Source organism: Phyllostomus discolor, chromosome 12 (assembly GCF_004126475.2).
Source record: "Phyllostomus discolor isolate MPI-MPIP mPhyDis1 chromosome 12, mPhyDis1.pri.v3, whole genome shotgun sequence".
Classification (NCBI taxonomy): Eukaryota; Metazoa; Chordata; class Mammalia; order Chiroptera; family Phyllostomidae; genus Phyllostomus; species Phyllostomus discolor.
The window spans coordinates 5,213,830-5,225,603 of record NC_040914.2 but is presented as its reverse complement, the minus strand read 5'-3'; the positions used below and the strand labels follow the sequence as shown (position 1 = coordinate 5,225,603).

The window sequence follows — 11,774 nt, the reverse complement described above, 5'->3', positions numbered from 1 at the left end:
AATCATGCACACAGGTTCATTTCTTCAACAATCCTGCTGAACTTGCTATGCCAGTCACATTACTGGGAAGAGATCAAAGTATTCGGTATAGGGCCCTGCAAGCCAGAGTAAGTTTTATTATTTTTTTTCCTCCTGAAGGGTGGTGGAATTATAACTCTATATTCTCTATGTTGGAATTTCAAAAAGTTTGAGATTATTTATATTTTTAAAAAAGACCATGGAGTCTTAAAGTGAAAACAAGTTCAAGCTTACCAAGAAAACACACATCCTTAAGTTCCTTTCTCTCTGTGAGCAAAGATTTGCCCATCAGAAAGTGGGGACAAGTGTTTGACCTGGAATTTAGGAAATCTGACTAATGCTGGCCTCTTCTCTTCTCAGGTATAAACTTACATTATTATTACATTAGTCGATGGCCTCTCAACCTTACCACAGAATGTCCCCCTAATAGTAGAAAAGAATGGATGCCTACTTTGGGGGGCTGTGTCAGAGGAAAAAGCAGTTAGCCTAGGACTGGCTTTGAAATAATCTTTCTTTAAAAAATGTTTATTTTGTAGTCTTCCCCATAACACAATGTATTTGCTCTGATAGAAAAATCATTTATGTACCAGATAAATTGATAACCTTTTTAAATTTTATTTTAATCGTTGTTCAAGTACAGTTTTCTGTCCTTTACTCCCATCTCAGCCCACCCACCCATCCCTCTCCACGTCCCTCCCATTTCCAACCTAGTTTTTGTCCATGTGTCCTTTATACTTGTTCCTGTATACCCTTCCCTTTTTTCTAGATCATCAAATTAGTGTTTAAGGAATAAATAACTTGACCACCTATCATTTTTTCACAAACACATTGCTCTTTTGTTAGCTGAACTCCTACAAACACTCTGAAATACAGACACAAGAAAAGCAGATTTACATAAACTCACCAGGCACGCAACCACACTCAATTATGGTCACAAAACAAACTACACTAGCAGATGTCCTTACTCTGTCAGACAAGCCCACACTCGCGTAGAATCACACACGTGTTAACAACCTGCCACTGTCCGGCAACATCTCGCGTTGTTTCACACTCACACACTGAAGTGCCAGGAGAGGCACAAAAAGGGTCTCATGCTAGTCGCAGCCTCTGGCAAGTCGTTGCGTGGCTCCAGCTCCTTCCCCGCACCTGCCCCGCAGGCCAGTCCCACTTTCTCCTGATCCGGTAAGGCCCTGGGACTATTCAAGACTCCAAGTCTCAGGCCTCAACCGCCCCGGCTGCGCGCCCCTGACGCCTGCGCACTGCGCGCTGGAGGGCCCTCCCAGAAATCACCGGTGCGGCCTTTGGCGCAAGGCGGTTCTGGTGCGGGGTCCCAGGAGACCCCTGCTAGGTGGACTGCGTTTCCCAGTGCCTTGGCTGGCCTTGGACTACATTTCCCAGAGCCACCGGGTTCCAACGCAAGTTCATTTCCGTTTGTTCGCGCGATTTGGCGGCGTCGCGTGGGAAGGTTGTATCCGTGGAAGAAAGAGCTGGGGCCAGCTCTGGTGAGGCCCGTGAAGCCGAAATCTACCTGGAACCCGAACGCCAGACTTTGGACTCCGAACGGTACCTTCTGGCGAGGTGGGCGGAAAAGCTCGGAGGAAGCGTCGCTGGAAGTGCAGGTGTGGCAGTGTATCCTGCGGATTTGTATTGTGCGACAAACCTGACTGATTTTGGTGACTGTATAGGTTAAGGGGCGTGTTCGAGTGTGGGTTTGTGTTTAAGTGTTTGTGTGAATGTGAGTTATTTGTGACTATGAGGGTTTGATAATACTACTGTGACTGGGGTTGCTTGTGACTGAGGTGTGCGACGGTGCTGTTGTGACAGGGTGCACTTTGAGGTTGTGTTTTTGACTGTATCGTGTTTTACTGGATTTTGCCCGAGACTTTGGGGTATTATAAGTGTCTCTGACAGTGTTCGTGTCGGCTTGTTTCTTGTACCTGGTACTTGTTTGTTTGACTATCTGATTGGATGACTCAGTGTGCTATGTTGTGGGAGTGTTATGTGCCTGTGCCGTTTTCGTGACTATGAAGAAAGTAAAAGTGCTGCTATTAAAAGGTGTTTTTGGCCGTTGAGTGTTCCTGAAAGGGTGGTTGTGTGTGCTTGAGTAGGGTTGTGTGTGTGCTCTGTGTGTGATTTGATTTTAAGACCAGGCGGTCTGACAGTGTAGCATTAACGTGGTAAATGTGACTCTGGTGGTGTGACTATGGAAATGTTATTGTGTCCCTTTGTGTCGTCATTTGTATATTTTATAGTCTGTGCCCTTATGAGAGTTTTGTGGAGTACAGAGGTAAAATTGCTGTGGTGTTAATGGGGTTCATTCCAGGATAGAATCTGGCTGTGTCCTTTACTGAGGGAGGACTCGACTTCCTAACCTTCTTGCCACAGCGACTACCCTCCCTCTTTCTCTCATTCACACATGGCCTGTATTGATTGCTTTATGTCTGTATCCATCGTTAGTTCACCCTAGGGTTGTAGTTGAAGGTTCCGTGCTGTTTTCTGGTGCCCTCTTAAGGGTATTGGATGCAGGGAGTGACAGAAAGGAAGTCAGAAATTTGAGACCATGAATGAAGAATACAAGAGTTGTTTCTAAGCCACACGCCTGGTTTTGAGATGAAAATGTTAGAGCTGATAACACCTTCAAGAAAGACCACTTGGAAATGTAATAGTATTTCAAGAGTGGGAATGCTTTAGCAGAGTGTGTGCTGTAAGAGGCAAGCTGCACACTTAAGAACCTGTAACACACCCCTGTAGGGGTCTGTCTGTAGTGGTCAACTTTGCATCCAGAAGTACATTCTAGCCCAAGACAGGTGTGATTTTCTTTCTGAAACAAAAAGTGAAGAACTGTTCTAGTCTCCTTCTCACCTCCCTCTATGTTAAATGAGGGGTGGATTGGGGAGTGGGAGACAGAAGAGAGTATGTTCTAATTTAGAATATACCTTAAGAAAGGCCTAATAATTCCATTTTCTTTTCCTGACAGTAGAGCCCAGAGGAGGAAAAAATGGCTGTTATGCATTCAAAAGTAAACCAAGGTGAGTAGATGTTTCCTCTTTGTCTGCTGAACTGCCTTTGTTTCAGGACAAAGGAATCTTTGTTTGCTTTTTGGAATTTCCTAGCTAAACCTTTGCAAATAATGGAGGGGTAGGGCAGTTTTCTGTAGATTGGGAGCAAGGATCATGTGCAGTTAATTGTGATAGATGCTTCCCAATAGTGGTTAAATTGAGGAAGAATGGATTTGAGATTCATAAATTTAAAAAGGATTCAATATTATGTTATTTCTTACATAGCATTTTTTTCACCATTTAAATTCACTATAAGAGTTTTTATTCACTATATAAATCTTCCTAGAGTTTAGTAGGATATAATCTACTAGGGATCTGTAATCAAATTACTGTGTTTTTATTCACCTAAAATAACACCTCTCATATAGTTAAGCCACCCACCTGAGAGACAGAGTTAGGCTCATTTTTTTCATATTGCTTTTACTTTTAGAAATTGTTCCCTAGCCCTTGATTGAATTTTATTTTAAAAGTACCTAAAATATTTATATATTTCCAAAATCTAAACTACAGAACAAGAAGAATTCAGAGAAGTCTGGTATCCATTCCTGTCTTATCTACTCTGTTTCCTTCTTCCACATGTAGATAACTACCTGTAATTATCTTTGGTTTATTCTTCTGTTTGGTTTATGTGTTTGTATATATATGTATATATATTTTTAATGCCTCATTCTTAATTAAAAGGGAGACTCCTATGTACGCTGTTCTGTACCTTCCTTTTTTTTCTCACACATTAATGTATCTCAGAAATCATTCAATAACAGCCTGTAGAAATCTTCCACTTTCTTTTATAGGGATATTTTGTGTGGATGTGATAGTTTATTTTGCCAGTCTCCTATGGGTAGACATTTGGATTTTTTCCCAGTATTTTGTCATTGCATAATGCAGCAATCAATAACTGTCTATATGGTTTCTATTTATTTAGGTTTCTGTTTGGGACAAATGTCTAGAAATAGCCCACTTTTAGTTTATTTTAATGCTTTTGACATAAATTCTACCTGAATTGCAATGCTAATAATAAAATTGGTGCATTTTCTCATTTTCTCCCCTCTTTATCTTTTTCTCCATACCCAACTTGAGAAAAAATCTTAAATGTTTATACTGTTAGTTATTATTATTGTTATTATTATTATTAGGGTTTTTTTTTTTTTTTTTTTTTTTTTTTTTTTTTTTTTTTCAGGATTTCAGTAAATCTTTCAGGCTTCTAGGCCCAGGCTGGGGAACCTGGGCTGTTACCTACTCTGCTTTGCCCAGGGTGTCAGCAGGGACATGAAGGACCCTTCAGGTGATGCATATGAGGCCCGTTCTGCAGAGGCAGATGCTAGGCTGGAAAGGGAGCTTGGGTAACTTTTTTTGGTGCTGATGGTCCAGGCCTCTTTTATTTGTTTTTTATAATATATTTTTTTTTATTTTTCAGTTACACTTGACATACAATATAAGCCTATTTTGTCTTCTATTAATACAGGTACACAAACTTTCTTATACTTAGTATTTGTGTGGTGTATCTTTCTTCACTATTTTGCTTTCAACTTATCAGTGCCTATATATTTAAAGTCTGTTTCTTGTAAAGAGCATATCGCTGGACTTGCTTACCTTGTTTTGATGTTGTCTCTTTATTGGAATGGTTGGACTATTAATCTTTAAGGTAATTGCAGTGTAGTTGAAGCCCTGTGAAGGATGAGAGCATCCATATATGTCTTTTCAGAAAAGCTTGGCGCTTTTTAGATTTTTATTATAATTTCAGTTAAATTTCTTTGTGCTCAAAATTTTCAGTTAAAAATCTCTGATGACTTTAAAAGGAATTATGATCTTTAATTTTATCTGAATTATTTTTGGTTGTTAGAATGGACACAATTATCTATTGCACCCTCCTAATATACAGAGGAAGTGGAATTTCTAATTAAATATCTATTGAGCATCTATATCAACGATTCTCTGTAGAAGCAGTGACTTTTCCTAAGGAATGTTTTAGAAATATATCTGAGTGCTTTTAGGTATTATAATAACTGGGTGAAGGCTTCTAGCTTCTGAAAAACTAAAGCAAGACATGGATCTAGATCACAGGTTAGATAGCTTTTCTATAAGGGAATAAACAGTAAATAATTTAGGCTTTTTGAGCCATTCAGTCTCTCTTGTCACTGTTCAGCTATAGCACTCTAATGTGAAAGTAGCCAAAGACAGTATATAAATAAATGACTGTAGATGTGTTCCAATAAAGCTTCATTTACAAAAATAGTGGACCAACTTCTAATCTAGATGTCCTGCAGTGCACAACAAAGAATTGTTCTATGAATGGCAAAATGAGGATCATAGGCGAGGGAAAAAATGTGTTTCTTATTATGAGGGTCTAGTACCTTTTACATAAAGCATTTTTGCATGATTTATTTCAAGTTTCTATATTTAGTATTATTGCATGGTTTTACTATTAGTTAAATCTTTCAGGAATGCTAGTTTGTTTGAGAAAGATGAACTTTATTTTATTCAGAAATTCACTGAGACTTTTTAAAACAATAAAAAGTTTTGGCACTAATCGAAATACTGCTTATGACATTTGACTTCCGAGTACTACATACTTGTAGAAGCCTCCATTTGTAGATAATGAATTTCATTTATTCTGCAACACGTTTTTGTATATACATACACACACATACATACATATATAAATATAGCCTTTATTTCAAAATGTCAAATATAAGTAAAAATATGTCAACAATACTTAGTTGAATATTGTCATCTTATAAATCTAAATTTGTCCATTTTAAGTGGTTGTAAACATTTAATTACTTATGCCTTTTACTATAGTGGTTTGAGTTGTGACTGCATGGATGGAACTGGAGAGCATTATGCTAAGTGAAATAAGCCAGGTGGTGAAAGACAAATACCCTATGATTGCATCATGAACAGGAATCTAATCAACAAAATGAACAAGCAAGCAAAGTATAGCCAAAGACATTGAAATTGAAAACAGGCAGACAGTGACCAGAGGGGAGAGAGGAGAGGATAATGGGGGAAAAGGGTAAAGGGTTTACAGGAACAATTACAAAGGACATAATGGACAATAACAAGGGGGGTTGGAAACAGGGGAGGGAGGTGAGAAGGAGTGGGGGGAAAAGGCAGAAAACTACTTGAACAACAATTAAAAATTAAATTAAGGTAATATTTAAAGAAATATATATGAAATACAATAATTGGTCATTATCTATTTTGGTATTATATATAAATGGATCACTATAAGTTTTATTTCAGAAGTGATAAAGAAGATTTTGTAAATATTTTCTTTTTGAATATAGAGAGCACTGAGTTTGACAGGGGTAAGAACCACCACCTATATCCCCCCTACTTAGTGTGTATCTTGGGAATGGGAGCAAGAGACGAAGAGGAGGGCAACAAAGGTAATTCTAACTTAATTCTTTTGGTGCTTTGTGAGAAATGTGGTCTCATAGTTCTGTTTTCTTCATTCCAGCACTGCCTTTTCCAGACACTGTGCTTCTCCAAGATAGGAATCCAGGAGAGGATTGATCGTTTCTTACAGATATAAAAATCATGGCTCAGGTAAATGGGGTTTTCTCCTGTCCTCTTTAAATAGCCACTTTTTTTACAGGGTATGTGCATGTTTACATTCCTTATTCCTGAAACTTTTTTCCTAGCTGACCCCAGTCAGGAATGAGCTTCTCAGTTTATTCCATTCTTTGAACTGATAGCATCTTCTCTAACTGAGTCTTTCTAACCCAAGCTATATTCACATACAAACTGTTGAAAAATCATCTGACAGTCTTATGGGAAGTCCCTTATAGGTAACTAACTGCTTTTCTCTTACTGCCTTTAAGATTCTCTCTTTGTCTTTTACCTTTGGCGTTTCAATTACGATGTGTCTTGGCATGGGCCTCTTTGGATTCTTCTTTGAGACTCTTCTATGCTTCCTGGACTCGTGTGTCTTTTTCGTCCTTTCTACCAGGCTAGGGAAGTTTTCAGTCATTGTTTTTTCAAGTAGGTTTTCAATCCCTTGCTCTCTCTCTTCTTGTATGCCACTGGTAAAAATGTTGCTATGCTTGATGTTATCCCAGAGATCCCTTAAACTATCCTCATTTTTTGGATTATTTTTAGCTACTCTAATTGGGTATTTTCTGCTATCTTTTCTTCCAAATTGCTAATTTGATCCTCTGCCTCATCTAATCTGCTGCTGATTTCTTCTAGTATATTCCTCATTTCAGTTATTGTATTCTTCATTTCTAACTGGTTCTTTTTTTATGGATTCTATATATTTTTTATGCTGTTGAATTTCTCACTAAGTTCCTTGAGCATCCTGTAACCATGGTTTTGAATTGTGTATCTGGTAGTTTGATTTCCTTCATTTCATTCAGTTCTGTTTCTAGAGATTTCTCCTGTTCTTTCAGTTGGCACATGTTTCTTTTTATCCCCATTTTGGCTGCCTCTCTGTATTTGTTTCTATGTGTTAGGTAGGTCTGCTGTATCTCCCAGTCTCAGTAGGATAGCCTGATGTTGAGGGGGCCCTGTTGAATCCAGTGAAGCAGCCTTTCCTGTCACTTGAGCTGGGCACTCCATGTGTGTCCCCTGTGTGGGCTGTGTGCACCGTCCTACTGTACTTGAGCTTGGATTGCTATTGGTACCTCAGTGGGAAGGGTTGACTGGGCACAACTACAGTGGAGGAACTGCAGTGCCGAGGTTGACCCTATGGTGCAGAACTCACTTCAGCGAGGTTATGGTGCCCTCTAAGTCTGCCCCTTGAATGTGTTGCTTATAGAGGTGGTTGGGTGGTACTTCGGTATAGTCTGAAGATGGCCACTGGGGATGTGGGCTCTGGAGTCTTTTGGATGGTGCCGACCAAGGTCAGCTACTTGTATTTTTTCTGGGACCACCTTGCATGAACTACAAAGTGATCTGCAGATGGCTGTTATTTGGCCTGTGCTCGGAGGTACCCAGAAGAAGCCAAGTTGTAGACCAATTCTAGCTACTACTAGTGCCAGGTCTGGGACCACTTAGCAAGAGATACGTGGCATTCAGAGGCCAGATGCTGCTTGTTTGGGGTTGTGAACCTTTGAGAGTATTTAGGAAAGTACAGCATGAACCAAAACAGGCCATTTGTATGGAAAAGCCAGTGAAAGCAGCTTGGGTAGCCCTGCAAGTTGGGTGGGTTAGGGGTCTCAGGGACTCTTATTTCTTAAATAGTGAATAAGAAAGGGAAACTTTCATTTATTGGGAATGTGTGATGTACAAGACACATATTATACCAGGCATTTCTGTATTCTATTTCTTTTTATTGTAATATTGTATTTTTAAATTAACTTTATTTCATTAACTTTATTAATGCCCAGGCTCTGTGTGTAATGAGATGGTCTATATTCAGGAAATGTCTACAGCAACAGGATTGCCCATCATCTCCCCTTCCATTGAAAATACATTTTTTAATTTCCACTACTAGTATTATGTTTGTTGTTTCAGAGATTGGTGATGTTCAGGGATGTTGTCATTGACTTCTCTCAAGAAGAGTGGGAATGCCTGGACTTTGCTCAAAGGCATTTATACAGAGATGTGATGTTGGAGAACTATAGTAACTTGGTGTCACTAGGTAAGGAGATCTACTTTGTAGTATTTTAGGTTCTCTCTTTGGAATGGCTGCCTTAACTGATGTTATTTCAAGGTTGTTTTTAAGTAATTAACTGAATTTCTTCTCAAAGTAATGGTTTTAAATTATTGGGAGTAGACATAGTTTCTCCAGAAGGCACATTATCTTGTCCACCCTTCGTATATAATTACCTGTCTTCATATCTTCTTTGATGGTGAAGGGGCTAGGTTTTAACTCTGGGACACTTATAATATTGTAAGAAAAAATAGACTATGCATTGTTAAAATTTAGGTCTGCTAAAGGAGCTTACATTTTTTTAGAAATAGATATAGGTGGGCACTTAGGCTGTTTCCAGCACTTTTGAGTTGGTGTTTCCAGATTCTTAGGGTATAATCCTAGCAATGGGATCACTGGATTAAAAGGCAGTTCCATCTTTAGTTTTTTTAAGGAAACTCCATACTGTTTTCCACAGTGGCTGCACCAATCTGCATTCCCACCAACAGTGCATGAGGGTTCTCTTTTCTTTACATCCTTGCCAGCACTCATTGTTTGTTGATTTGTTTATGATGGCCATTCTTATCGGTGTGAAGTGGTATCTCATTGTGGTTTTATTTGCATCTCCCTGATGGCTAGTGATGCTGAGCATCCTTTCATATATCTATATGCCCACTGTATGTCCTCCTTGGAGAAGTAGCTATTTAAGTCCTTTGCCCATTTTATAATTGGGTTGTTTTGTCTTCATGGTGTTGAGTCGTATGAGTTCTTTATATATTTTGGAGACCAAACCCTTATCCAAGGTATATTGGCAAATATGCTTTCCTATATAGTTGGTTCCCTTTTCATTTTGAGGATGTTTTCTTCAGCCATGCAGAAGCTTTTTAATTTGATATAATCCCATAAATGAGTGGATCAAAAACTGTGGTACATTTACACAATGGAATACTACATAGGAGAAAGAAAGAAGGCGCTCTTAGCCTTCACGACAGCATGGATAGAACTGGAGAGTATTATGCTAAGTGAAATAAGCCAGGTGGCAAAAGACAAATACCATATGATTTCACCTGTAGGTGGAACCTAGTGAACAAATGAAACAAATGAGCTAAATAGAACCAGAGACATGGGAATAAGGAACAAACTGACAGTGACCAGAGGAGAGAGGGATAACAAGCGAAAGAAGGGTCTAGTCAAGGAACACGTGTAAAGGACCAATAGTAATGGACAACAGTGTGGGGACTAACTGAGGGAGCAGGCGGTGGGTGGGGCAGGGGAGAGCAATGGGGGAAAATTGGTACAACTGTAATGGAACAATTAAAAAAAAGAAAAATAGATACAGAAATGTATGTTTTTAATGACAACAGAAGAGCTTATATTATATAGTGATAGGCTGGATCAGTGCATTTCACTAACAATTCAAGTGAACCCAATCAATTGCAATAAGCACATTCTCTTATATATATTTCTTTTTATGGTTATCTTTGATATATAAAAACTTTTAATGTGATGTAATCCCATTTATTTATTTTTTCATTTATATCCCTTGCCCAAGGAGGCATATACAAAAAATATTGCTAAGAGAGATACCGAAAAGTTTAGTGTCTATATTTTCTTCTAGGTGTTTTATGGTTTTAGGCTTTACATTTAAGTCTTTAATCCATTTTGAATTTATTTTTGGTGTAAGAAGGTCTAGTTTCATATTTTGCATGTTTTTGTCCAGCTTTTCCAACATCGTTTATTAAATAGACTGTCTTTTACCATTCATTGTGTATTTTTGCAACCTTTGTCATAGATTAATTTGCCATTTAGCTGTGGGTTTATTTCTAGGCCCTATTCTGTTCCATTGAGCTATGTGTCAGCTTTTATACTAGTGCCATGTTGTTTTAAATGCTATCATCTTATAGTGTAGTTTGATAGGTGGTGCAATACCTCCAATTTTGTTTTTCTTTCTCAGTATTTCTTTAGCTATTCCTGGTCATTTGTGGTTCCATATACATTTTAGAACTATTTATTCTCTTCTGTGAAAAATGCCATGGGTATTTTGATAGGGATTGCATGGAATCTATAGATTGCTTTGGGTGGTATAGACATTTTATTGATAATTAATTCTTTCTATTCATGAACACCAGGTATGCTTCCATTTATTTATATCTTCTTAAATTTCTTTTGTTAGTGTATTATAATTTTCTAAGTACATTTCTTTTACCTTCTTGGTTAAATTTATTCATAGGTATTTTTTGATGCAGTAATAAATGCGATTGCTTTTATAGTTTCCCTTTCTGATAGTTCATTATTGGTGTATAAAAATGCAACTGATGTTTGGGTATTTATTTTGTATTCTACTTTACTGCATTTACTTATCAGTTCTAATAGTTTTTTGTGTGTTTTTTTGGTGGACTCTGGTGTTCTCTCTATATAGTATCATTTCATGTGCAAATAATGACAATTCTATTCTTTTCATATTTGGATACTTTTATTTCTTTTTCTTCCATGATTGCTGTGGTTAGGATTTACAATACTGTGTTGAATAGAAGGGATGAAAGTGAACATCCTTGTTTTGATCCTGATCATTAGGAAAATACTTTTAACTTTTCACCATTGAGTGTGATGTTAGCTGTGTGTTTGCCCTGTATGGCTTTTATTATGTTGAGGTATGGAGGTATGTTCCTTCTATTCCCACTTTGCTAAGAGTTTTTTATCAATATTGGTTGCTGGCTTTTGTGAAATGCTTCTTTTTTTGGACCTTTTAATATCATATGATTTTTAGTTTTCATTTTGTTAATGTGATCTACACATTAATTGATTTGCAAATATTGAACCAACCTTGTATCCCACTTGAATAAATCCCACTTGATCATGGTATAAGATCTTTTTAATGTTTTGTGGAATTTGGTTTGCTAATATTTTGTTGAGGGTTTTTGCATCTGTGTTTATCAGGGACATTGGCTTATAATTTCCTCTTTTTTGTAATGTTTTTTTCTGGTTTGGGGATTAAGATAATACTAGCCTCATAAAATGAGCTTGGAGGCCTTCCCTCTTCATCAGTTTTTTGGAATAGTTGAAGGATGGGTGTTAATGTTCTTTTAATGTTTGGTAAAATTTGCCTCTGAAGCCATCTGGTA

General features: G+C 37.7%; 1 protein-coding gene across 8 annotated transcripts in view; it reads left to right on the top strand.

Moving 5' to 3' along the window:
- Window positions 1-1,075: 1,075 nt before the first annotated feature.
- LOC118496623 (zinc finger protein 420) overlaps window positions 1,076-11,774 on the top strand; it is a 32,562-nt gene continuing 21,863 nt past the window's right edge. Inside the window, exons 1-4 of one of the 8 annotated variants that reach the window (XM_036012912.1) lie at window positions 1,076-1,596; window positions 2,999-3,047; window positions 6,538-6,626; window positions 8,535-8,661. In XM_036012912.1, the coding sequence (XP_035868805.1) occupies window positions 6,618-6,626; window positions 8,535-8,661 (136 nt within the window). In that variant the 5' untranslated portion in view covers window positions 1,076-1,596; window positions 2,999-3,047; window positions 6,538-6,617. Of the gene's footprint in view, window positions 1,597-1,619; window positions 1,638-2,995; window positions 3,048-5,991; window positions 6,012-6,315; window positions 6,467-6,537; window positions 6,627-8,534; window positions 8,662-11,774 lie in introns of those variants that run through there. The other 7 variants (XM_036012911.1, XM_036012913.1, XM_036012917.1 and 4 more) reach the window with 7 other exon arrangements.